The sequence below is a fragment of the Lathyrus oleraceus genome, chromosome 7 (genome assembly GCF_024323335.1).
Source record: "Lathyrus oleraceus cultivar Zhongwan6 chromosome 7, CAAS_Psat_ZW6_1.0, whole genome shotgun sequence".
Classification (NCBI taxonomy): Eukaryota; Viridiplantae; Streptophyta; class Magnoliopsida; order Fabales; family Fabaceae; genus Lathyrus; species Lathyrus oleraceus.
Window position 1 is genome coordinate 486,660,830 of NC_066585.1, and position 27,886 is coordinate 486,688,715.

The 27,886-nt window shown below is 34.2% G+C and overlaps 2 protein-coding genes and 1 long non-coding RNA gene across 5 annotated transcripts in view; all 3 read left to right on the forward strand.

Moving 5' to 3' along the window:
• Positions 1-3,083: 3,083 nt before the first annotated feature.
• LOC127106044 (dihydropyrimidinase-like) lies at positions 3,084-5,891 on the forward strand (the record flags this gene model as incomplete). The annotated part of the gene is made up of 6 exons (XM_051043329.1): positions 3,084-3,320; positions 3,499-3,550; positions 4,290-4,559; positions 4,683-4,894; positions 5,581-5,639; positions 5,834-5,891. Coding segments are annotated over 6 exons (876 nt in total), but the record flags the coding sequence as incomplete, so codon positions are not given.
• A 134-nt stretch (positions 5,892-6,025) lies between these two features.
• Positions 6,026-13,770, forward strand: LOC127106039 (LEC14B protein-like). The gene is made up of 10 exons (XM_051043325.1): positions 6,026-6,064; positions 7,403-7,644; positions 7,751-7,853; positions 7,959-8,078; positions 8,189-8,266; positions 8,460-8,636; positions 9,028-9,042; positions 9,405-9,580; positions 12,965-13,021; positions 13,216-13,770. The coding sequence occupies exons 1-9, from the start codon at positions 6,035-6,037 to the stop codon at positions 12,987-12,989; spliced, it is 966 nt and encodes a 321-aa protein (XP_050899282.1). The 5' UTR covers positions 6,026-6,034; the 3' UTR covers positions 12,990-13,021; positions 13,216-13,770.
• A 626-nt stretch (positions 13,771-14,396) lies between these two features.
• LOC127106046 (uncharacterized) overlaps positions 14,397-27,886 on the forward strand; it is a 145,521-nt gene continuing 132,031 nt past the window's right edge. Inside the window, exons 1-3 of one of the 3 annotated variants that reach the window (XR_007795256.1) lie at positions 16,093-16,306; positions 17,323-17,415; positions 19,060-19,314. This is a non-coding gene — a long non-coding RNA (uncharacterized LOC127106046). Of the gene's footprint in view, positions 14,951-16,092; positions 16,307-16,485; positions 16,594-17,322; positions 17,416-19,059; positions 19,315-27,886 lie in introns of those variants that run through there. The other 2 variants (XR_007795257.1, XR_007795255.1) reach the window with 2 other exon arrangements.

A 27,886-nucleotide genomic window follows, 5' to 3' on the forward strand; every position in this document is an offset into this window, starting at 1 on the left:
AACATTTTCTCACTCGTCTTAATGACTTTTTGTTGGCTTTCTTGTAGTGAGCTTATTTACTTTTCAATGCTTACATTGATAATGTGTTGTGGATTTTGTAGGAGGAAAACTTGGAAGAGGTCATTGCACTTACTGTGATATAACTGTTAAATTGTTTGTCTCACACATATCTTTCAGATGCAAAGGATAATACTGACATTATGAATTTTGTTACAGGCCCCGCCCAGGGAGCAAGCGTATGTGACATTTTCATTGTATTAGATTGTGTTGATCCTACTATTTCTAGCAATTTAAGGCATCCCATGATGCACCATTTTGCAGGGATAGGTTTTTTTAGGACTTACCCTTAAGTTTTCTTCAATGCAATGATTAAATGAACTTGTTCTTTGTCTAATTTTAGTATTTCTTCCATATTAAATTTAGCTGCCTTACTCACTTGTTCAGGTCATGTTAAGAGTCCCACATCGGACAATATATGGCCTGAACATGAGTTTATAAATGGGGGCAATCCTCACTCTATCAACCGGTTTTGTAGGGTTGAGTTAGGCCCAACCAACATTCTTAACATGGTATCAGAGCCTGGTTTAAAATCCGGTGGGCCACCTACTATGGTTTCCGCTATCGGGCCACCCACCATTTATTTCCACGCTCCAGATGTCCAGTCCTGGGCGTGAGGGGGTGTGTTAAGAGTCTCACATCGGACAATATATGGCCTGAACATGAGTTTATAAATGGGGGCAATCCTCACTCTATCAACCGGTTTTGTAGGGTTGAGTTAGGCCCAACCAACATTCTTAACAGGTCATTTTTGCTGATTTTATGGTAATCTGTGATCGGTTCCATGAGATTTAGAAAGTGATGCAGGGACGCCTTAAATCATGCTCAACAAGCTGCTAGAGTGTTCAAAAACAGAAGCAGCCTGCGGTCTACCCTATTGGAAGCACCATCCGTTCTTCAACCCAACTACGAGTGGATGAGTGTCATTGACTCGAGGGCCTGCTGGAACATTGGAAATGGGCAAAGGGTGAAAATGTTGGGTGACAACTGGTTCCTGGGTCAGACTGAGTTTGAAGTGTGGAGTCCTGCCTCAACCCTAGTGATTCGGTTAATCGAAGATGACGCAAACAATGGAAATTGTGAGTTATTCTACATCTATTTTAATGCTGATTAAGAAACAAAAGATAAAGTTCTTAGATGATGAGATTCCTCACATGATCACACTATCGTCACCTCATCATACTCCCTCACCACTGCAGCAAACACGCTTACCGTTAATGAATGAAATGATTGAGCTTGGTGAGATGCGGTTAGAACTGTTTCGTCTCATTAACAACACCCAAGAAGCCATTGATGCTGAAAGAACGAGGAAAATCGCAATCTTGATGTCATTTAGATAGTAACTAACAACTTTTTATTCATTTCAAATTGATTTTAATGTTATTTTGAATCTATGCTTGTGTCATGATGAGTAGGATGAAACTCCTTCTTCAGGTAATGTATCTGTCTTTTTGCACTTACTGTGTGATCTAACAATCAAATTATTTGTCCCACTCATTTCTTACATACGATAATCACGTTGCAGTTTAGGTCCTATACATTGCATTCATACAAAGTTACTTGAAATAGAAAGATATTTAGTATGTTGTTCTTTTTCCTTTTTCAAAGACTTGCCATAAAGGTTAGTGTCACTCTTTTATGCTTATAATTCCATCATGTCTTGCTAATTTCTTTACTCTAAAACGTCACTCTTAGTGTCTTTTCATGTCACAAGTCTTGCTATATTGTCAGAGTCTTTGCAGGCAGATACCACAACCTTGCTATGCACGTGTCATGAATAGATTAAAATCAGTCTTGAGGTCCTTATGAGGTAATGTTCTTCTGGTTGCCTCTTTTAATTTTGTTTTCACTATATATATACACAAGGTGATTGTTTTGTTATAAATACTGCACAAATATTGTGGCAAAATGCTACTTTCCGAATACAGTGAGTGGTTGAGTTCTGCAGTTTATTTTGAGCTATTTCTGACACTTTCTTTGATTATACGGGTGTCACAGTGGTATTGTTTTCATTTTGAAATGTAATTTTGGAGTCCCAACACCAAACCGTATTAGATTTTTCTTGACAGAGAGTGGTTAGTCCTACCAAGGTTTCATGATTTGCTCACTTTACTGTGACATGTCATCACTGTACTAAAGCTGCTTTGGGGATAAGGATGCTTGACCAAGTGCTTGTTAACTCATTTCTATCTTTATTTGTTATAGATTGATGAACTATTTGATGGTTTTGTTTTATTTCCTAACATTATTTTGAATCCATTATTAACATGATCGTCGGAGACATTGTAGGTACCACACCCTTGCTATGAATATTTCATAAATAGATCAAAAACAATCTTGAGGTCATCAGAGATGATGTTCTTCTGTTTGCCTCTTTTGATTTGGTTTGATTTGTTTGTGCTCAACATATTATTCAGGTTCATTCGTTTATTTCATTTTTTGAATTAATATGTACAATTTTTCTAAAAATGTGAAGCCTTTTTTTGATTTGAACATTTTTTCACTCGTCTTAAGGACTCTTTGTTGGCTTTCTTGTAGTGAGCTATTTACTTTTCAATGCTTACATTGATAATGTTTTGTGGATTTTGTAGGAGGATAACTTGGAAGAGTTTGGTGAATATTAAAATAATAGAGTTAGTACCTATTATGTCGTTGCACTTACTGTTAAATTGTTTGTTCCGCATTTATCTTTCATGTGTCTGTTTATGTTCTATAGAATGCATACATGCTAATGTTTGATGTTTTGATATTGTTTCTATTTCAATTATTCCTTCATGAATGATCGTTTGATTATTTATGAGTTTGGCTTTAGATTATTTCTTCCATTGTTTGATTTTGAATCGGGTTTGTATTTTAATTGTTGGAAGCTGTTGTATTAATCAATGAATGATGTGAATCTAAATTCTAATATAACAATCTGATTTAGTTCAATCTCCTAAGCTTTGTTTATTTTATTAACAGAAAACAATTAACTACACTTGTTTGCATTTTCCAGGAGTAACTAGAAATAGAATGCAAATATCTAATGGTGTCCGACACCGACCCATATCTACACCTCTTATCATCGAGTTTTGAATTTGGATTTTGAAATTCAGTTTTGTGAAGCTGGAATCGGGTACGGAGATTCTTCCTGTGGACCTTCAATTCCATCATCATCCAAGTTGTTGATCAAAGGCGGTACTGTGGTTAATGCTCACCATCAACAAATCGCCGATGTTTATATTGAAGACGGTGTCATCGTTGTTGTTAATCCAACTATCACTGTATTATTTCTCAAATGAATCATTCTTAACTTGCAATTATTTACTCCAAGACACTTATCATGTTAAAATGAACACAATTCTTAAGAAATGAAAATAGAAAGTGTTTTCACAAATTTTGTATTCAACTTTATGCTTTCTGTCCTAGGATTTTTTACTTTTGTAATTACGGTATTGCCAGGTTGGAGATGAGGTGCGTGTCATAGATGCTACTGGCAAGTTTGTTATGCCAGGTTAGACCTTTGATTTTTAATCTTACAACACTTCCAATGATGATTCTTTCTGGGTTTATAACTATGTAGTACTTACACCTATGCGGTTGCGACAATTTTTTAAAACCTTGCTTATATTTGACACTTTAGGTTGAAGGTGTGTCTCGGTGACTAACATTTATATGACACTGACACTGACACGTGTGGATACATACGATCAATGATCACTTCCATTTCAACGTATTATTGTTGATGCCTACGTGTCAGGGTTGATATCATGTTTGTTGTTTGTGTTTGAATTGGTATTTCGTAGGCTCTTATTAGTTCTCTGAGGTTTTACCATCGGAGTGCTCCACTTCATATCTAGGGTGAAAATGTATTGTTATAAAAGCAATCCATTCTTAGCAATAATTAAGAATAGTGAAGAGTTTGTGTGAATTTCAAAGGAGCGCTATGTCCCTCTTATGCAGACCAATTGAAGTTCTTTAAGAACTACATCATTGGTGTGAAAAGTGAGTGATTTACTTAATTAAAAGTGTTGTGGCATAGTTGAGTCCACTTAGTCAACCTAAGATGGGTTCTATTGTTGTTGATGCTCTAACACCTATACAATAGTTAAATGCTTCTTAAACGAATCACCGTAGCGATGTCACTTGTATGCATGATTTTAGTTTCTTACATTTCATCTTGATGTCAATTTGACATCATCATCATCAGATTTTGACATACCATATGATTGCATCTTTTTGTTTACTAACAGGAGGCATTGATCCTCATATTCATCTAGAGTTTGAGTTTATGAACACTGTAACGAAGGATGACTTCTTCAGTGGCCAGGCCGCAGCATTGGCTGGTGGGACGACAATGCACATTGACTTTGCCATACCAATTGATGGGAGTTTAACGGCCGGTTTCGAAGCCTATGAAAAGAAGGCGAAGAAGTCTTGCATGGATTATGGTTTCCATATGGCTATTACCAAATGGGATGAAACAGTTGCAAGAGAAATGGAGCTCATGGTCAAGGAGAAAGGTTATAATTTTACTTCCTTTTTGCATTTTAGATAATTTGGTTTATTATGAGGCAATAACCCTGTGGAAGGGCTCTGAGGAATTTATTTCACGTAGTAAGTACATCTTTGTTTTCTGATTGTAGGTATCAATTATTTTAAGTTTTTCATGGCTTACAAAGGAGCTTTTATGATCGGTGATGAGCTTCTTCTACAAGGACTTAAAAAGTGCAAGTCTCTCGGTGCCTTAGCCATGGTCCATGCAGAAAACGGAGATGCTGTGGATGAAGGGCAAAAGAAGATGATAGAGCTTGGAATAACTGGACCCGAGGGACATGCTCTTTCAAGGCCTCCAGTGGTTAGTCTCATTTTTGCTCTTTTTAATAAATAGTTTACTGAATAATAGAATTGAAGAGAATAATGGAATACAGATACTGATCATGTCTGGTTTCATTTCATCGTCTAGTACTCTAGACTATTTTACTACGTCATAATGATATTTTCTCCTCATTTTTCAGCCACCCCTTTACATCTCTGACAATCACACTTAGTCGACTTACTTCACACTTAGTCGACTTACTTCACAGCCACCCCTTTTTGAAAACCAGAATTTCATGTATATGGACCCAACATATTATTCAAAAAAGTTTATTTGACAGTAATATATAAAACAATTATTGCCCTTTTGTAATTTGTACAAGTAAAGTGTAAACTTTGAATTTTGTTTGAAATCGTGATTTCCGTTTTTGATTTGGTTCTCACAATATAGATAATGCATTCATAGAAAGTAAGTTACTTTAACTTGTTGGTATCTTCCAAAGGAAACTAGAAATAGGATGTTTGGTTTAGTAGGACTTTCTAATTGTATCTTGTTCTTTTTCCTCTTTCAAAAGACTTCCCATAAAGGTGAATGTCACTCTTTTATGCTTATAACATCATGCGTTTTTATAATTCCGTCTTTTTGTTTACTCTAAAATGTTACTCTTTTTATTTCCCAAAATTATTTTAAAATGATAACTAACTTGTTCGTCCGAGTCTTTGTAGGAAGGTATGTACGCTCTTGTCATGAATAGATCAAAAAATGAGTCTTGTGGTCATTACAGGTAATGTTCTTCTATGGCCTCTTTTCATTTGGTTTTTAGAATGTATGCTAAGTGATTGTTTTGTTACAAATAGTCAATACTGCACAAATCTATAATAAATATTGGATTGTTTCTGGCACTTTCTTTTTTATATTATTCGTGTAATGGTTGTATTGTGTTTTGATTTCACTGTTTCTTTTGGTCATATTTGATAGGGAGAGTCAGCAGTTGAGGTTACAAATGACGGTGTTGACGCTGTAGGGCATACAATAGGTATATATTTGGAGGTCATTTCCAACTTAGAAAGGTTCTTAATCCCAAGAGTGTGATCAAACCATCATCACTAACTAAAGATTATTTTGAATCCATAAGTAATTAGATCGTCCGATACTTTTCTAGGTACCACACCTTTTGCTATGATCATGTCAGTCTTGAGGCCCTTAGAGGTAATGTTCTTATGTATGCCTCTTTTAATTTGGTTTGATTTGTTTGTGCTCAACAAATTATTCAGGTTCATTCGTTGATTTCGTTTATTAATATGTACAAGTTTTATAAAAACGTGAAGCCTTTTTTTGACTTGAACATTTTTTTAGATATTATTCAGGTTTTTTTTGAACTAATCAATGATTAAATGAACTTGTTCTTTGTCTAAATTCAATATTTCATCCATATTAAATCTGGCTGCCTTACTTCACTTGTTCAGTTTATTTTTTATGAATTTATAGTAACTTGTGACCTTTTCCATGAGATATAGAAAGTGATGCAGGGAACCTTTGATTTGGAGGCATAATTCGGTCTGCACCCCAACTATTTTTCATATAGAGTTTCATGCATTACATTAGATTAAATCACATAAATTTGTTAATTAATCTGTAGAACCTACATCTCCGATCAAAGGGGTGTCAAATGTTAGACGATTTACCTCTGAGTATTGTTTATTTGTTGAAGGAAACCTAATATCCTATAAAAGTAAGAAACAAAATGTAGTTGCAAGATCAAGTGCTGAGGTAGAATATAAGGTTATGACACTATTAACATGTGAGGTCGTTAGGTTGAATCAACTGCTCAAAGAACTTCAATTTGAAAAAATAAGACCATGACACTTATTTGTGATAACCAAGTTCCATTACATATTGTTTCGAATCTAGGTTTCATGAGAGGACCAAACATTGTCAGAGAGAAGTTAGAATCAGGCGACATTGTCACAAGTTTTGTCAACTCTGATGATGAATTGACATGTGTTCACCAAATCCCTACGAGATCCTAAAACTAATTATATATGTCGCAAGCTTAGTGCATTTAACTTATATGCTCAAATTTGAGGGAGAGTGTTAATATTTGTATATAGGATACTTTCGAAGAAACAAGTTTGTAGATAATGCATTCATAGAAAGTAAGTCACTTTAACTTGTTGGTATCATCCAAAGGTAACTATAAATACTATGTTTGGTTTGGTAGGACTTTTTAACTGTATGTTGTTCTTTTTCCTTTTTCAAAGACTTACCATAAAGGTCAATGTCACTCTTTTATGTTTATAACATCATGTGTTGTTATAATTTCGTCTCTTTGTTTACTCTAGAATGTTACTCTTTTTATTTCCCAAAATTATTTTGAAGTGATAACTAACTTGTTCGTCGGAGTGTTTGTAGGAAGGTATGTACGCTCTTGTCATGAATAGATCAAAATGAGTCTTGGGCAGTTTCTCGCATTTTCTTTTTTATATTATACTGGTAAGGGTTGTATTGTGTTTTGATTCCACTGTTTCTTTTGGTCATATTTGATAGGGAGAGCCAACCGTTGAGGTTACAAATGAAGGTGTTGATGCTGCAGGGCATACAATTGGTACATCTTTGGAGGTCGTGTTCAAACTTAGGAAGGTTCTCAACCCCAAGAGTGTGATCAAATCAACATCACTAGTTAAAGATTATTTTGAGAATAACATCTATCGAATAAATTTCAGACGAAAGACCTTGGTAAACTCCTATAGTTTTTGGGTATTGAGGTATTCCAATCTAAAGATGATAAGGTAATTTCTCCGGGGAAATATGCTATGGATACTTTTGAAGAAATAAGTTTGTAGATAATGCATTCATAAAAAGTAAATCACTTTAACTTGTTGGTATCATCCAAAGGTATTTGCCTGTAAATGGTCCTTGGCTTATCGACCAGATGCCTAGTCGAGCGTATGTGTCTCAGTTTTCAGCTGATGGTAGTCTTTTTGTTGCTGGGTTCCAGGTAATATATTCCCACCTTTAACATTTTATCATAAAAATATACTTTTTTTTTGCTGTAAGGTATATGCATGCTATAGTTTTGATTCTGATTAAATTATTTTTTCAGGGAAATATCATAAAAATATACAATGTGGACAAAGGTTGGAAAGTTCAAAAGAATATTCTAACCAAGAGTTTGAGATGGACAATCACTGATACTTCTCTTTCCCCTGATCAACGCAATCTTGTAAGTTGCTGTGTTTTATCTTCAAAATAACAGGAAAGAAAAATGTCTACATCTTTTTAATCCATTGTTTTAATGGCTTAATCTTATGGCATATGAATCTTCAATTTCAGGTTTATGCCAGCATGTCGCCCATTGTACACATTGTAAATGTTGGATCTTCTGAAACTGAGTCACTAGCAAATGTTACGGTACTCACAACTAATTCTGCACTTTGGTTTTAACTTCTAATTTGGCAAACACTAGTTTTTTTGAATGCTATAAGGTATCTGAATCTTAGAAATTGGATGTTCCATGACGTGTCTAACTGGTGGATTTCCTAGGTTCTTTTTTATGGTGTTCTTTTCATATTTTTAATGTGCTTTTGGTTCTTATATTATGCAGGAGATCCACGATGGTTTGGATTTTTCATCAAATGATGATGGAGGATACTCTTATGGAATTTTTTCTGTGAAATTCTCAACAGATGGGTGGGAATTAGTAGCAGGAACTAGTGGTGATTCTAGACATGTATACGATCTTGAAGCAAACAAAGTTTCACTTCAAATTTTAGCACACGCGGTAATGATACTAGCCATAAAATATCCCATCTCTTTAGCTTCAAATGATTTGAGCTATTTTCTGAATTACTAACTTATGGTACAGTCAAAATTAAATTGGCCTATTCACAAATTAGTTAGCTCTATGAGCTGTGCGTCAATAGGGGAAGTGGTTTTTATAATCCATGTGATGGAATTGATTGCTTAGCTGCATTATCGAATGTGACCACTTTATCTATTGGTTGTGTCTTTATATTAGTGCCTGTGAAATTCTATCTGAAAGTGTCTGCTTGATCATCAATCTATCATTTTATTGGACAAATTATTTTCATATTGTGGTGATTTTTTATGGATCAAGAGAATTAACGCATAGCATAGATGTTCTAACTTTTGATTTTCATTTTATGTTGCAGGCTGATGTAAATACTGTATGTTTTGCTGATGAAACTGGCCATCTTATTTACTCTGGAAGTGATGATAGTCCTACATCATAAGACGTCTTATTCTATTAAGATATTATTCGCTTTTTCCCTCTTTTTGAGTGTCCCAACTTTTGTTTTTATTTAGAAGCAATGGCCATCTTTTAAACAGGAAATCAGTCTCATAGTCATACCATCAGGGTTAAATTAAATATTGACCTTGAGAGCAGTTATTAGATGAGATACATGTCAAATCTTTTAGCTTTGGTTTTCGTCACTTATTGCAGAAACTTCATAATTAGAGCTGTTTGGTTGTACTTTCCCTCTTGATTTTAAGTGATTGACACATTCTAATGTACAAATTTGTTTAGGTCTGGGATCGGCGTTGCTTAAATGCTAAAGGCAAGCCAGCAGGGGTTTTGATGGGGCATCTTGAGGGCATTACATTTATTGATACCCGTGGAGATGGACGCTATTTCATTTCTAACGGTAAAGATCAGACCATAAAACTTTGGGACTTACGCAAAATCTCGTCCAATGTTACCTGGTATGTTCTTTTTCCCTTCTAGTAATCTATATTTTGAAGTCCATATCTGTTGAATCTAAAGAATATGATGTGTTTTGACAAAATGTTCCATAAATAATGGTTACTAGTGTACTTCTGCTAATGGGAAAGATTAAAGTAGTGTGGAAAGATTAAAGTACTAGTATACTCCATGTGAGTACATGTTTCTGAAGGTAATTGTGTTTGGAATTTGCAATCATCTTACATCTTAGGGTTCTTTTGGTTCAAATGAGGGGAGGGGAGAGATTTTAATGGAGGAAAGGGGAGGTGGGAGATTTATTTTTAATCAGATAAATGTTTGGTTTAAAAGAGGGAAGAGATTTTAATTAAAAATGTGTTTGGTTCAGGAGGGGAGGAATTTTATTAATAATTTATATTTTTATCTTTATGATCTTATATAAGTCATATGAAATTCAAATGTGAAAAACTCATGCATATTTTTTTTGGTAATAAAATTTCTAATATTGAGTGACTAAAAAATATTAATTTACCACATAACATTAAAAAATTGAGTACATTTGATTCGGATTATAACTCTCCAACACAAATTAAACTATATGCTCATAACAACCTTTAAATCATGATGAATTATCTCACAAAACAAATACATAAAATAACTTATTATTAAATATTAATGGTTCAAAATATTTAAAATGAATAAACAAAAATAAATAAAATGAATGGTTTAAAATTTGATATAAAAGAAAATATGATAGGATACATAACAAAATTAGAAGAAAAAACGAATATAAATAAACATAAAACAAATTTATAAAAAAAATGCAATGATTATGATTTATTTATATTAAATACAAAAATTCAAAAATAATTTGAAGATGGAGAACCATTATACTAAATTGATGGAGGCAATCGAGAAAAATCACACAGTAGTGTGAAATTTAACAAGAAAAATGCTGTAAACTATAAAGTGAAATACTGCATGTCCTCCTAAGCATTGAGCCAGTGGGACGTGAGCTAATAATGGAAAATTAAAAGGAAATCTTATTCATGACCAATTCTTAGATGACTTGTTTCTAGAATAAATCAAACAACTTATTTTAGGATGAACTATAAGTCTAGTATGGTTATGCTTGCTAATGCATAAGAAAAGACACGAGCTCATGCGAGTATGTACTGGAAAAGTACACCAGTGTAACTTTACCAGCGAGTGCCAGTAAAGACTCAGTCGGATACTCTACAAATTCTCTCTCATTCATGGCCATCTACTTATATGGTGGTAGCCGTGGCATTCTCCGCGCTTAAGACTCATGAAGGACCATTAAGGCGATTGTCCTCAACTAAATTATGACCTCTTAATGGTGATTGGAATCAGACTTTATTGCTAGATACTTGCCCGATACGGAGCCATAATGTTATGAATTAGCCATAAATGCACTATCCACATATTTTAAGTCTCCACTCTCCATATTCGAATATTTTCTCCAGGTTAGTTTTGGGCCGGCGGAGTCAGCCCAGTCCATCAACTGACTTAACCCGGCCTTACTCTGTAGGGCGAGCTATACTTTGTCTTTTGGCTCCTTCCTACAGCCCGGCCCACTCTTGGGGTGTGTGCTTCTCCCTGAGTCATCAAGTATTTGACCCAAAATAAACCGGATATGTACACAGACTCCCAAGCATGAGCTGCGTGGGGGTGAAATGCTCTCCCGAGAACGAAAAAGAAAGTGGATATTTATAGAGTCCCTTAAGCATGAACCACGTAGGGGCGAAATGTTTTCCAGAGACTGGTTAAGAGATAGGATATTTTTAATCCCTAAAGTGATGCAGAACTCACAAATAGAACATAGAAAAGTATGAACAGAAAATGTAAAATAGATGAGAAATGGTGTATTATTGAAATAAGCAAGCAAAATATAGATGGAATACAATTCCTATCTGCCCCCAGAGTGAGGCTCCTCAAAGAATTCACAATCTTTGCCTAACAGAAAAATGCAACAAACTTCTGCATAACCTCTTTATTCCCTACCCTCACTACAAATAACATAAATCAAACACTAAAACAAATCCCTCAAACGGCCCCACTGCCACATCAGCAGAATTACTTTCTATTCTTCTTCTCATAGACTTTCCATTCCTTAGGCTCATTTAGTTGACCCAATAGCATACCATCTCTATTACTCTCTATTCTTCCTCACATAGACTTTCCATTCCTTAGGCCCATTTGGTTGACCCAATAGCATACCATCTCTATCATAAAACATGAGCCGAGTAGGGGAGAAATGCTTTCTTGAGACCGGTTAAGGGACTAGACATTTACTCAGTCCCTCAAACATATCCGCGTAAGGACAAAATGGTTTCTTGAGACCGATTAAGAGATTGGATATTTACACTGTTATTTTAAGGTGGGCTCTTCCGGTATTGTCAAAAGCTGCCTAGAACTCGGCCTACTCCTATGGTGTGCTCTCCATCATAATATTAAGCCCCTCTGCCAAAGATGGCCTAAAGGTACACATTCTCCCAAGCATGAGGCGCGTTGGACCGATGTGCTTTGAGTGGAAGACTGGTTGGGCCAGGGTGACATATTAAAGGGCGAGCCGACCTAATTGAGGTAGCCCGCCCTTGCTGTTTTAGGGTGGGCTCTCCATCGTTTACTAAGTCCCTTGGTCGAAAGTAGGTCTAGCGATACATAGTCCCCCAAATATGAGTTGCGTATGGGCGAAATGCTTTAGTTGAAACTTTGTGACACTACAAAGTTATCATGGACAGTCGATAGGTAGAAGAGGCTGATCCTAAATATGGCATGTGGAACAGCCTGCGGATGCGGATACTATGTCCTCGGTATGTCGTTATACTCAGCCCCTCAAGAACAAGACTTGAAAGGACGAAGTGATTAAGTCTGAAATCCGGGAAGTACGACTTGAGATCGACTTGAATTTGTAGGAGATTTGTTCCTCTAGAATTATGACTGCAGGTAGTCACCCAGTAGGCGCAAGGATACCCAAGAGGGTTCCGGCATTATGCCCGTAAGCGCCAAGATACCCCGGAAGGTTCAATGATGATGCCCGGTACGGAGTAGCTCGTAGGATCAATGATACCCCCGGAGGGTTCCAGCATGATGCCCCCGTAAGGAGTAGCCTGTAGGCTCAAGGATACTCTAGAGGGTTCAAGCAAAATGCCCCGTAGGGAGCAACTATAAATACTATGTTTAGTTTGGTAGGACTTTCTAACTGTATGTTGTTCTTTTTCCTTTTTCAAAGACTTCTCATAAAGTTCAATGTCACTCTTTTATGTTTATAACATCATGTATTGTTATAATTTCGTCTTTTTGTTTACTCTAAAATGTTACTCTTTTTATTTTCCAAGATTATTTTGAAGTGATAACTAACTTGTTCGTCGGAGTGTTTGTAGGAAGGTATGTACGCTCTTTTCATGAATAGATCAAAATGGGTCTCGAGGTCATTACAGGTAATGTTCTTCTATTGCTTCTTTTCATTTGGTTTTTACAATAAATGCAAAGTGATTGTTTTGTTATAAGTTGTAAATACTGCACAAATCCATAACAAATATTGAACAGTTTCTCGCATTTTCTTTTTTATATTATACTGGTAAGGGTTTTATTGTGTTTTGATTTCACTGTTTCTTTTGGTCATATTTGATAGGGAGAGCCAGCCGTTGAGGTTAGAAATGAAGGTGTTGATGCTGCAGGGCATACAATTGGTACATCTTTGGAGGTCGTGTTCAAACTTAGGAAGGTTCTCAACCCCAAGAGTGTGATCAAACCAACATCACTAGCTAAAGATTATTTTGAAAATAACATCTATCGAATAAATTTCAGACGAAGGACCTTGGTAAACTCCTATATTTTTTTGGTATTGAGGTAGTCCAATCTAAAGATGATATGGTAATTTCTTTGGGGAAATATGCTATGGATACTTTTGAAGAAACAAGTCTGTAGATAATGCATTCATAGAAAGTAAGTGACTTTAACTTGTTGGTGTCATCCAAAGGTAACTAGAAATACTATGTTTGGTTTGGTAGGACTTTCTAACTGTATATGGTTCTTTTTCCTTTTTCAAAGACTTCCCATAAAGTTTAATGTCACTCTTTTATGCTTATAACATCAAGAGTTATTATAATTTCGTCTTTTTGATTACTCTAAAATTTTACTCTTTTTATTAATCAAGATTATTTTGAAGTGATAACTAACTTGTTCGTCGGAGTGTTTGTAGGAAGGTATGTACGCTTTTGTCATGAATAGATCAAAATGAGTCTTCAGGTCATTACAAGTGATGTTCTTCTATTGCTTCTTTTCATTTGGTTTTTACAATAAATGCAAAGTGATTGTTTTGTTACAAGTAGTAACTGCTGCAGAAATCCATAACAAATATTGGACAGTTTCTCGCATTTTCTTTTTTATATTATACTGGTAAGGGTTGTATTGTGTTTTGATTTCACTGTTTCTTTTGGTCATATTTGATAGGGAGAGTCAGCCGTTGAGGTTACAAATGAAGGTGTTGATGCTGCAGGGCATACAATTGGTACATCTTTGGAGGTCGTGTTCAAATTTAGGAAGGTTCTCAACCCCAAGAGTGTGATCAAACTAACATCACTAGCTAAAGATTATTTTGAGAATAACATCTATCGAATAAATTTTAGACGAAAGACCTTGGTAAACTCCTATATTTTTTGGGTATTGAGCTGGTCCAATCTAAAGAAGATATGGTAATTTCTCCAGGGAAATATGCTATGGAAACTTTTAAAGAAACAAGTCTGTAGATAATGCATTCATAGAAAGTAAGTCGCTTTAACTTGTTGGTGTCATCCAAAGGTTACTAGAAATAGTATGTTTGGTTTGGTAGGACTTTCTAACTGTATGTTGTTCTTTTTCCTTTTTCAAACACTTCCCATAACGGTCAATGTCACTCTTTTATGCTTATAACTTCAAGAGTTGTTATAATTTCGAGTTTTTGTTTACTCTAAAATGTTACTCTTTTTATTTTCCAAGATTATTTTGAAGTGATAATTAACTTGTTCGTCGGAGTGTTTGTAGGAAGGTATGTACGCTCTTGTCATGAATAGATCAAAATGAGTCTTGAGGTCATTACAAGTAATGTTCTTCTATTGCTTCTTTTCATTTGGTTTTTACAATAAATGCAAAGTGATTGTTTTGTTACAAGTAGTAAATGCTGCACAAATCCATAACAAATATTGAGCAGTTTCTCGCATTTTCTTTTTTATATTATACTGGTAAGGGTTGTATTGTGTTTTGATATCACTGTTTCTTTTGGTCATATTTGATAGGGAGAGCCAGCCGTTGAGGTTACAAATGAAGGTGTTGATGCTGCAGGGCATACAATTGGTACATCTTTGGAGGTCGTGTTCAAACTTAGGAAGGTTTTCAACCCCAAGAGTGTGATCAAACCAACATCACTAGCTAAAGATTATTTTGAGATTAACATCTATCGAATAAATTTTAGACGAAAGACCTTGGTAAACTCCTATATTTTTTGGGTATTGAGCTGGTCCAATCTAAAAAAGATATGGTAATTTCTCCGGGGAAATCTGCTATGGATACTTTTGGAGAAACAAGTATGTAGATAATGCATTCATAGAAAGTAAGTCACTTTAACTTGTTGGTATCATCCAAAGGTAACTATAAATACTATGTTTGGTTTGGTAGGACTTTTTAACTGTATGTTTCTCTTTTCTCTTTTTCAAAGACTTCCCATAAAGGTAAATGCCACTCTTTTATGCTTATAACATCATGTGTTGTTATAACTTCGTCTTTTTGTTTACTCTAGAATGTTACTCTTTTTATTTCCCAAGATTATTTTGAACTGATAACTAACTTGTTCGTCGGAGTGTTTGTAGGAAGGTATGTACACTCTTGTCATGAATAGATCAAAATGAGTCTTGAGGTCATTTCAGGTAATGTTCTCCTATTGCTTGTTTTCATTTGGTTTTTACAATAAATGCAAAGTGATTGTTTCGTTATAAGTTGTAAATACTGCACAAATCCATAACAAATATTGAGTAGTTTCACGCATTTTCTTTTTTATATTATACTGGTAAGGGTTGTATTGTGTTTTAATTTCACTGTTTCTTTTGGTCATTATTGATAGGGAGAGCCAGCCGTTAAGGTTACAAATGAAAGTGTTTATGCTGCAGGGCATACAATTGATACATCTTTGGAGGTCGTTTTCAAACTTAGGAAGGTTCTCAACCCCAAGAGTGTGATCAAACCAACATCACTACCTGAAGATTTTTTTGAGAATAACATCTATCGAATAAATTTCAGACGAAAGACCTTGGTAAACTCCTATATTTTTTGGGTATTGAGTTGGTCCAATCTAAAGATGATATGGTAATTTCCTCGGGGAAATATGCTATGGACACTTTTGAAGAAATAAGTATGTAGATAATTCATTCATAGCAAGTAAGTGACTTTAACTTGTTGGTGTCATCCAAAGGTAACTAGAAATACTATGTTTGGTTAGATAGGACTTTCTAACTGTATGTTTTTCTTTTCTCCTTTTTCAAAGACTTCCCATAAAGGTCAATGTCACTCTTTTATGCTTATAACATCATGTGTTGTTATAACTTCATCTTTTTGTTTACTCTAAAATGTTACTCTTTTTATTTCCCAAGATTATTTTGAAGTGATAATTAACTTGTTCGTCGGAGTGTTTGTAGGAAGGTATGTACGCTCTTGTCATGAATAGATCAAAATGAGTCTTGAGGTCATTACAGGTAATGTTCTTCTATTGCTTCTTTTCATTTGGTTTTTACAATAAATGCAAAGTGATTGTTTTGTTACAAGTAGTAAATGCTGCACAAATCCATAACAAATATTGAGCAGTTTTTCGCATTTTCTTTTTTATATTATACTGGTAAGGGTTGTATTGTGTTTTGATATCACTGTTTCTTTTGGTCATATTTGATAGGGAGAGCCAGCCGTTGAGGTTACAAATGAAGGTGTTGATGCTGCAGGGCATACAATTGGTACATCTTTGGAGGTCGTGTTCAAACTTAGGAAGGTTTTCAACCCCAAGAGTGTGATCAAACCAACATCACTAGCTAAAGATTATTTTGAGATTAACATCTATCGAATAAATTTCAGACGAAAGACCTTGGTAAACTCCTATATTTTTTGGGTATTGAGCTGGTCCAATCTAAAGATGATATGGTAATTTCCTCGGGGAAATATGCTATGGACACTTTTAAAGAAATAAGTATGTAGATAATTCATTCATAGCAAGTAAGTGACTTTAATTTGTTGGTGTCATCCAAAGGTAACTAGAAATACTATGTTTGGTTAGATAGGACTTTCTAACTGTATGTTTTTCTTTTCTCCTTTTTCAAAGACTTCCCATAAAGGTCAATGTCACTCATTTATGCTTATAACATCATGTGTTGTTATAACTTCGTCTTTTTGTTTACTCTAGAATGTTACTCTTTTAATTTCCCAAGATTATTTTGAAGTGATAACTAACTTGTTCGTCGGAGTGTTTGTAGGAAGGTATGTATGCTCTTGTCATGAATAGATCAAAATGAGTCTTGAGGTCATTTCAGGTAATATTCTTCTATTGCTTCTTTTCATTTGGTTTTTACAATAAATGCAAAGTGATTGTTTTGTTACAAGTAGTAAATGCTGCACAAATCCATAATAAATATTGGGCAGTTTCTCGCATTTTCTTTTTTATATTATACTGGTAAGGGTTGTATTGTGTTTTGATTTCACTATTTCTTTTGATCATATTTTATAGGGAGAGCCAGCCGTTGAGGTTACAAATGAAGGTGTTGATGCTGCAGGGCATACAATTGGTACATCTTTGGAGGTCGTGTTCAAACTTAGGAAGGTTCTCAACCCCAAGAGTGTGATCAAACCAACATCACTAGATAAAGATTATTTTGAGAATAACATCTATCGAATAAATTTCAGACGAAAGTCCTTGGTAAACTCCTATATTTTTTGGGTATTGAGTTTGTCTAATCTAAAGAAGATATGGTAATTTCTCTGGGGAAATCTGCTATCGATACTTTTGAAGAAACAAGTCTGTAGATAATGCATTCATAGAAAGTAAGTCACTTTAACTTGTTGGTGTCATCCAAAGGTAACTAGAAATAGTATGTTTGGTTTGGTAGGACTTTCTAACTGTGTATGTTGTTCTTTTTCCTTTTTCAAAGACTTCCCATAAAAGTCAATGTCACTCTTTTATGCTTATAACATCAAAAAGTATTATAATTTCGTCTTTTTGATTACTCCAAAATTTTACTCTTTTTATTTACCAAGATTATTTTGAAGTGATAACTAACTTGTTCGTCGAAGTGTTTGTAGGAAGGTATGTACGCTCTTGTCATGAATAGATCAAAATGAGTCTTGAGGTCATTACAGGTAATGTTCTTCTATTGCTTCTTTTCATTTGGTTTTTACAATAAATACAAAGTGATTGTTTTGTTACAAGTAGTAACTGCTGCAGAAATCCATAACAAATATTGGGCAGTTTCTCGCATTTTCTTTTTTATATTATACTGGTAAGGGTTGTATTGTGTTTTGATTTCACTGTTTCTTTTGGTCATATTTGATAGGGAGAGCCAGCCGTTGAGGTTACAAATGAAGGTGTTGATGTTGCAGGGCATACAATTGGTACATCTTTGGAGGTCGTGTTCAAACATAGGAAGGTTCTCAACCCCAAGAGTGTGATCAAACCAACATCACTAGATAAAGATTACTTTGAGAATAAAATCTATCGAATAAATTTCAGACGAAAGACCTTGGTAAACTCCTATAGTTTTGGGGTATTGAGGTAGTCCAATCTAAAGATAATAAGGTAATTTTTCCGGGAAAATATGCTATGGATACTTTTGAAGAAACAAGTTTGTAGATAATGCATTCATAGAAAGTAAGTCACTTTAACTTGTTTCTATCATCCAAAGGTAACTATAAATACTATGTTTGGTTTGGTAGGACTTTCTAACTGTATGTTTTTCTTTTCTCTTTTTCAAAGACTTCACCTAAAGGTCAATGTCACTCTTTTATGCTTATAACATCATATGTTGTTATAACTTCGTCTTTTTGTTTACTTTAGAATGTTACTCTTTTTATTTCCCAAGATTATTTTGAAGTGATAACTAACTTGTTTGTCGGAGTGTTTGTAGGAAGGTATGTACGCTCTTGTCATGAATAGATCAAAATGAGTCTTTAGGTCATTTCAGGTAATGTTCTCCTATTGCTTCTTTTCATTTGGTTTTTACAATAAATGCAAAGTGATTGTTTTGTTACAAGTAGTAAATGCTGCACAAATCCATAACAAATATTGGGCAGTTTCTCGGATTTTCTTTTTTATATTATTCTGGTAAGGGTTGTATTGTGTTTTGATTTCACTGTTTCTTTTGGTCATATTTGATAGGGAGAGCCAACCGTTGAGGTTACAAATGAAGGTGTTGATGCTGCAGGGCATACAATTGGTACATCTTTGTAGGTCGTGTTTAAACTTAGGAAGGTTCTCAACCCCAAGAGTGTGATCAAACTAACATCACTAGCTAAAGATTATTTTTAGAATAACATCTATCGAATAAATTTCAGACGAAAGACCTTGGTAAACTCCTATATTTTTTGGGTATTGAGCTGGTCCAATCTAAAGAAGATATGGTAATTTCTCCGGGGAAATATGCTATGGATACTTTTGAAGAAACAAGTCTGTAGATAATGCATTCATAGAAAGTAAGTCACTTTAACTTGTTGGTGTCATCCAAAGGTAACTAGAAATAGTATGTTTGGTTTGGTAGGACTTTCTAACTGTATGTTGTTCTTTTTCCTTTTTCAAACACTTCCCATAAAGTTCAATGTCACTCTTTAATGCTTATAACATCAAGAGTTGTTATAATTTCGTCTTTTTGATTACTCTAAAATGTTACTCTTTTTAATTTCTTAAGAGTATTTTGAAGTGACAAGTAACTTGTTCGTCGGAGTGTTTGTAGGAAGGTATTTACGCTCTTGTCATGAATAAATCAAAATGAGTCTTGAGGTCATTGCAAGTAATATTCTTCTATTGCTTCTTTTCATTTGGTTTTTACAAAAAATACAAAGTGATTGTTTTGTTACAAGTAGTAAATGCTGCACAAATCCATAACAAATATTGGGCAGTTTCTCGCATTTTCATTTTTATATTATTCTAGTAAGGATTGTATTGTGTTTTGATTTCACTGTTTCTTTTGGTCATATTTGATAGGGAGAGTCAGCCGTTGAGGTTACAAATGAAGGTGTTGATGCTGCAGGGCATACAATTGGTACATCATTGGAGGTCGTGTTGAAACTTAGGAAAGTTCTCAACTCCAAGAGTGTGATCAAACCAACATCACTAGCTAAAGATTATTTTGAGAATAACATCTATCGAATAAATTTCAGACGAAAGACCGTGGTAAACTCCTATATTTTTTGGGTATTGAGTTGGTCTAATCTAAAGAAGATATGGTAATTTCTCCGGGGAAATCTGCTATGGATACTTTTGAAGAAACAAGTCTGTAGATATTGCATTCATAGGAAGTAATTCACTTTAACTTGTCGGTGTCATCCAAAGGTAACTAGAAATAGTATGTTTGGTTTGGTAGGACTTTCTAACTGTATGTTGTTCTTTTTCCTTTTTCAAACACTTCCCATAAAGGTCAATGTCACTCTTTTATGCTTATAACATCAAGAGTTGTTATAATTTCGTCTTTTTGATTACTCTAAAATTTTACTCTTTTTAATTTCCTAAGATTATTTTGAAGTGATAACTAACTTATTCGTCGGAGTGTTTGTAGGAAGGTATGTACGCTCTTGTCATGAATAGATCAAAATGAGTCTTGAGGTCATTACAGGTAATGTTCTTCTATTGCTTCTTTTCATTTGGTTTTTACAATAAATGCAAAGTGATTGTTTTGTTACAAGTAGTAAATGTTGCACAAATCCATAACAAATATTGGGCAGTTTCTCGCATTTTCTTTTTTATATTATACTGGTAAGGGTTGTATTGTGTCTTGATTTCACTGTTTCTTTTGATCATATTTTATAGGGAGAGCCAGCCGTTGAGGTTACAAATGAAGGTGTTGATGCTGCAGGGCACACAATTGGTACATCTTTGGAGGTCGTGTTCAAACTTAGGAAGGTTCTCAACCCCAAGAGTGTGATCAAACCAACATCACTAGATAAAGATTATTTTGAGAATAACATCTATCGAATAAATTTCAGACGAAAGACCTTGGTAAACTCCTATATTTTTTTGGGTATTGAGTTGGTCTAATCTAAAGAAGATATGGTAATTTCTTCTAGGGAAATCTGCTATCGATACTTTTGAAGAAACAAGTCTGTAGATAATGCATTCATAGAAAGTAAGTCACTTTAACTTGTTGGTGTCATCCAAAGGTAACTAGAAATAGTATGTTTGGTTTGGTAGGACTTTCTAACTGTATGTTGTTCTTTTTCCTTTTTCATAGACTTCCCATAAAAGTCAATGTCACTCTTTTATGCTTATAACATCAAGAGGTATTCTAATTTCATCTTTTTGATTACTCTAAAATTTTAATCTTTTTATTTACCAAGATTATTTTGAAGTGATAACTAACTTGTTCGTCGAAGTGTTTGTAGGAAGGTATGTACGCTCTTGTCATGAATAGATCAAAATGAGTCTTGAGGTCATTACAAGTAATGTTCTTCTATTTCTTTTTTTCATTTGGTTTTTACAATAAATGCAAAGTGATTGTTTTGTTACAAGTAGTAACTGCTGCAGAAATCCATAACAAATATTGGGCAGTTTCTCGCATTTTCTTTTTTATATTATACTGGTAATGGTTGTATTGTGTTTTGATTTCACTGTTTCTTTTGGTCATATTTGATAGGGAGAGCCAGACGTTGACGTTACAAATGAAGGTGTTGATGTTGCACGCATACAATTGGTACATCTTTGGAGGTCGTGTACAAACTTAGGAAGGTTCTCAACCCCAAGAGTGTGATCAAACCAACATCACTAGATAAAGATTACTTTGAGAATAAAATCTATCGAATAAATTTCAGACGAAAGACCTTGGTAAACTCCTATAGTTTTGGGGTATTGAGGTAGTCCAATCTAAAGATAATAAGGTAATTTTTCCTGGAAAATATGTTATGGATACTTTTGAAGAAACAAGATTGTAGATAATGCATTCATAGAAAGTAAGTCACTTTAACTTGTTTGTATCATCCAAAGGTAACTATAAATACTATGTTTGGTTTGGTAGGACTTTCTAACTGTATGTTTTTCTTTTCTCTTTTTCAAAGACTTCACGTAAAGGTCAATGTCACTCTTTTATGCTTATAACATCATGTGTTGTTATAACTTCGTCTTTTTGTTTACTCTAGAATGTTACTCTTTTTATTTCCCAAGATTATTTTGAAGTGATAACTAACTTGTTCGTCGGAGTGTTAGTAGGAAGGTATGTACGCTCTTGTCATGAATAGATCAAAATGAGTCTTGAGGTCATTTCACGTAATGTTCTCCTATTGCTTCTTTTCATTTGCTTTTTACAATAAATGCAAAGTGATTGTTTTGTTACAAGTAGTAAATGCTGCACAAATCCATAACAAATATTGGGCAGTTTCTCGCATTTTCTTTTTTATATTATTCTGGTAAGGGTTGTATTGTGTTTTGATTTCACTATTTTTTTGGGTCATATTTGATAGCGAGAGCCAGCCGTTGAGGTTACAACTGAAGGTGTTGATACTGCAGGGCATATAATTGGTACATCTTTGGAGATCGTGTTCAAACTAAGGAAGGTTCTCAATCCCAAGAGTGTGATCAAACTAACATCACTAGCTAAAGATTATTTTTCGAATAACATCTATCGAATAAATTTCAGACGAAAGACCTTGGTAAACTCCTATATTTTTTGGGTATTGAGCTGGCCCAATCTAGAGAAGATATAGTAATTTCTCCGGGGAAATATGCTATGGATCCTTTTGAAGAAACAAGTCTGTAGATAATGCATTCATAGAAAGTAAGTCACTTTAACTTGTTGGTGTCATCCAAAGGTAACTAGAAATACTATGTTTGGTTTGGTAGGACTTTCTAACTGTATGTTATGCTTTTTCCTTTTTCAAACACTTCCCATAAAGGTCAATGTAACTCTTTTATGCTTATAACATCAAGAGTTGTTATAATTTCGAGTTTTTGTTTACTCTAAAATGTTACTATTTTTATTTTCCATGATTATTTTGAAGTGATAACTAACTTGTTCGTCGGAGTGTTTGTAGGAAGGTATGTACGCTCTTGTCATGAATAGATCAAAATGAGTCTTGAGGTTATTACAGGTAATGTTGTTCTATTGCTTCTTTTCATTTGGTTTTTACAATAAATGCAAAGTGATTCTTTTGTTACAAGTAGTAAATGCTGCACAAATACATAACAAATATTGGGCAGTTTCTCGCATTTTCTTTTTTATATTATACTGGTAATGGTTGTATTGTGTTTTGATTTCACTGTTTCTTTTGGTCATATTTGATAGGGAGAGCCAGACGTTGACGTTACAAATGAAGGTGTTGATGTTGCACGCATACAATTGGTACATCTTTGGAGGTCGTGTTCAAACTTAGGAAGGTTCTCAACCCCAAGAGTGTGATCAAACCAACATCACTAGATAAAGATTACTTTGAGAATAAAATCTATCGAATAAATTTCAGACGAAAGACCTTGGTAAACTCCTATAGTTTTGGGGTATTGAGGTAGTCCAATCTAAAGATAATAAGGTAATTTTTCCGGGAAAATATGTTATGGATACTTTTGAAGAAACAAGATTGTAGATAATGCATTCATAGAAAGTAAGTCACTTTAACTTGTTTGTATCATCCAAAGGTAACTATAAATACTATGTTTGGTTCGGTAGGACTTTCTAACTGTATGTTTTTCTTTTCTCTTTTTCAAAGACTTCACGTAAAGGTCAATGTCACTCTTTTATGCTTATAACATCATGTGTTGTTATAACTTCGTCTTTTTGTTTACTCTAGAATGTTACTTTTTTTATTTCCCAAGATTATTTTGAAGTGATAACTAACTTGTTCGTCGGAGTGTTAGTAGGAAGGTATGTACGCTCTTGTCATGAATAGATCAAAATGAGTCTTGAGGTCATTTCACGTAATGTTCTCCTATTGCTTCTTTTCATTTGCTTTTTACAATAAATGCAAAGTGATTGTTTTGTTACAAGTAGTAAATGCTGCACAAATCCATAACAAATATTGGGCAGTTCCTCGCATTTTCTTTTTTATATTATTCTGGTAAGGGTTGTATTGTGTTTTGATTTCACTATTTTTTTGGGTCATATTTGATAGCGAGAGCCAGCCGTTGAGGTTACAACTGAAGGTGTTGATACTGCAGGGCATATAATTGGTACATCTTTGGAGATCGTGTTCAAACTTAGGAAGGTTCTCAATCCCAAGAGTGTGATCAAACTAACATCACTAGCTAAAGATTATTTTTCGAATAACATCTATCGAATAAATTTCAGACGAAAGACCTTGGTAAACTCCTATATTTTTTGGGTATTGAGCTGGCCCAATCTAAAGAAGATATGGTAATTTCTCCGGGGAAATATGCTATGGATCCTTTTGAAGAAACAAGTCTGTAGATAACGCATTCATAGAAAGTAAGTCACTTTAACTTGTTGGTGTCATCCAAAGGTAACTAGAAATACTATGTTTGGTTTGGTAGGACTTTCTAACTGTATGTTATGCTTTTTCCTTTTTCAAACACTTCCCAAAAAGGTCAATGTAACTCTTTTATGCTTATAACATCAAGAGTTGTTATAATTTCGAGTTTTTGTTTACTCTAAAATGTTACTATTTTTATTTTCCATGATTATTTTGAAGTGATAACTAACTTGTTCGTCGGAGTGTTTGTAGGAAGGTATGTACGCTCTTGTCATGAATAGATCAAAATGAGTCTTGAGGTTATTACAGGTAATGTTGTTCTATTGCTTCTTTTCATTTGGTTTTTACAATAAATGCAAAGTGATTCTTTTGTTACAAGTAGTAAATGCTGCACAAATACATAACAAATATTGAGCAGTTTCTCGCATTTTCTTTTTTATATTATACTGGTAAGGGTTGTATTGTGTTTTGATTTCACTGTTTATTTTCGTCATATTTGATAGGGAGAGCCAGCCGTTGAGGTTACAAATGAAGGTGTTGATGCTGCAGGGCATACAATTGGTACATCTTTGGAGGTCGTGTTCAAACTTAGGAAGGTTCTCAAACCCAAGAGTGTGATCAAACCAACATCACTAGCTAAAGATTATTTTGAGAATAACATCTATCGAATAAATTTCAGACGAAAGACCTTGGTAAACTCCTATATTTTTTGGGTATTGAGCTTGTCCAATCTAAAGATGATATGGTAATTTCTCCGGGGAAATATGCTATGGATACTTTTGAAGAAACAAGTATGTAGATAACGCATTCATAGAAAGTAAGACACCTTAACTTGTTGGTGTCATCCAAAGGTAACTAGAAATAGTATGTTTGATTTGGTAGGACTTTCTAACTGTATGTTGTTCTTTTTCCTTTTTCAAACACTTCCCATAAAGGTCAATGTCAGTCTTTTATGCTTATAACATCAATTGTTGTTATAATTTCGTCTTTTTGATTACTCTAAAATGTTACTCTTTTTATTTTCCAAGATTATTTTGAAGTGATAACTAACTTGTTTGTCGGAGTGTTTGTAGGAAGGTATGTACGCTATTGTCATGAATAGATCAAAATGAGGCTTGAGGTCATTACAGGTAATGTTCTTCTATTGCTTCTTTTCATTTGGTTTTTACAATAAATGCGAAATGATTGTTTTGTTACAAGTTGTAAATACTACACAAATCCATAACAAATATTGAGCAATTTCTCGTATTTTCTTTTTTATATTATACTGGTAAGGGTTGTATTGTGTTTTGATTTCACTGTTTCTTTTGGTCATATTTGATAGGGAGAGCCAGCCGTTGAGGTTACAAATGAAGGTGTTGATGCTGCAGGACATACAATTGGTACATCTTTGGAGGTCGTGTTCAAACTTAGGAAGGTTCTCAACCCCAAGAGTGTGATCAAACAAACATCACTAGCTAAAGATTATTTTGAGAATAACATCTATCGAATAAATTTCAGACGAAAGACCTTGGTAAACTCCTATAGTTTTTGGGTATTGAGGTAGTCCAATCTAAAGATGATAAGGTAATTTTTCCGGGGAAATATGCTATGGATACTTTTGAAGAAACAAGTTTGTAGATAATGCATTTATAAAAAGTAAGTCACTTTAACTTATTGGTATCATCCAAAGGTAACTATATATACTATGTTTGGTTTGGTAGGACTTTCTAACTGTATGTTGTTCTTTTTTCTTTTTCAAAGACTTCCCATAAAGGTCAATCTCACTCTTTTATGCTTATAACATCATGTGTTGTTATAACTTTGTCTTTTTGTTTACTCTAGAATGTTACTCTTTTTATTTCCCAAGATTATTTTGAAGTGATACCTAACTTGTTCGTCGGAGTGTTTGTAGGAAGGTATGTACGCTCTTGTTATGAATAGTTCAAAATGAGTCTTGAGGTCCTTACAGGTAATGTTCTTCTATTGCTTCTTTTCATTTGGTTTTTACAATAAATGCAAAGTGATTGTTTTGTTATAAGTAGTAAATACTGCACAAATCCTTAACAAATATTGAGCAGTTTCTCGCATTTTCTTTTTTATATTATACTGGTAAGGGTTGTATTGTGTTTTGATTGCACTGTTTCTTTTGGTCATATTTGATAGGGAGAGCCAACCGTTGAGGTTACAAATGAAGGTATTGATGCTGCAGGGCATACAATTGGTACATCTTTGGAGGTTGTGTTCAAACTTAGGAAGGTTCTCAACCCCAAGAGTGTGATCAATCCAACATCACTAGCTAAAGATTATTTTGAGAATAACATCTATCGAATAAATTTCAGACGAAAGACCTTGGTAAACTCCTATATTTTTTGGGTATTGAGCTGGTCCAATCTAAAGATGATATGGTAATTTCTCCGGGGAAATATGCTATGGATACTTTTGAAGAAACAAGTATGTAGATAATGCATTCATAGAAAGTAAGTGACTTTAACTTGTTGGTGTCATCCAAAGGTAACTAGAAATACTATGTTTGGTTTGATAGGACTTTCTAACTGTATGTTGTTCTTTTTCCTTTTTCAAAGACTTCCCATAAAGGTCAATGTCAATCTTTTATGCTTATAACATCATGTGTTGTTATAATTTCATCTCTTTGTTTACTCTAGAATGTTACTCTTTTTATTTTCCAAGATTATTTTGAAGTGATAACTAACTTGTTCGTCGGAGTGTTTGTAGGAAGGTATGTACGCTCTTGTCATAAATAGATCAAAATGAGTCTTGAGGTCATTACAGGTAATGTTCTTTTATTGCTTCTTTTCATTTGGTTTTTGTAATAAATGCAAAATGATTGTTTTGTTACAAGTAGTAAATACTGCACAAATCCATAACAAATATTGGGCAGTTTCTCGCATTTTCTTTTTTATATTATACTGGTAAGGCTTGTATTATGTTTTTATTTCACTGTTTCTTTTGGTTATATTTAATAGGGAGAGCCAGCCGTTGAGGTTACAAATGAAGGTTTTGATGCGGCAGGGCATACAATTGGTACGTCTTTGGAGGTTGTGTTCAAACTTAGGAAGGTTCTCAACCCCAAGAGTGTGATCAATCCAACATCACTAGCTAAAGATTATTTTGAGAATAACATCTATCGAATAAATTTCAGACGAAAGACCTTGGTAAACTCCTATATTTTTTGGGTATTGAGCTGGTCCAATCTAAAGATGATATGGTAATTTCTCCGGGGAAATATGCTATGGATACTTTTGAAGAAACAAGTATGTAGATAATGCATTCATAGAAAGTAAGTGACTTTAACTTGTTGGTGTCATCCAAAGGTAACTATAAATACTATGTTTGGTTTGGTAGGACTTTCTAAGTGAATGTTGTTCTTTTTTCTTTTTCAAAGACTTCCCATAAAGGTCAATGTCACTCTTTTATGCTTATAACATCATGTGTTGTTATAACTTTGTCTTTTTGTTTACTCTAGAATGTTACTCTTTTTATTTCCCAAGATTATTTTGAAGTGATAACTTACTTGTTCGTCGGAGTGTTTGTAGGAAGGTATGTACGCTTTTGTTATGAATAGTTCAAAATGAGTCTCGAGGTCATTACAGGAGTGTACTAAGGTTTAAACCTGCCAAACATGTTCTACAAAAGGTTCCCATAGTCATAATCCCATCTTTAGGATATTATCA

Excerpts from the sequence above, each read along its gene's own strand:
- LOC127106039 (XM_051043325.1), top strand. The coding sequence starts at position 6,035 with ATGATCATGTCAGTCTTGAGGCCCTTAGAG. Across the intron at positions 8,079-8,188 it reads CCCCTGATCAACGCAATCTT|GTTTATGCCAGCATGTCGCC; the intron begins GTAAGTTGCTGT and ends CTTCAATTTCAG. Across the intron at positions 8,267-8,459 it reads AGTCACTAGCAAATGTTACG|GAGATCCACGATGGTTTGGA; the intron begins GTACTCACAACT and ends TATATTATGCAG.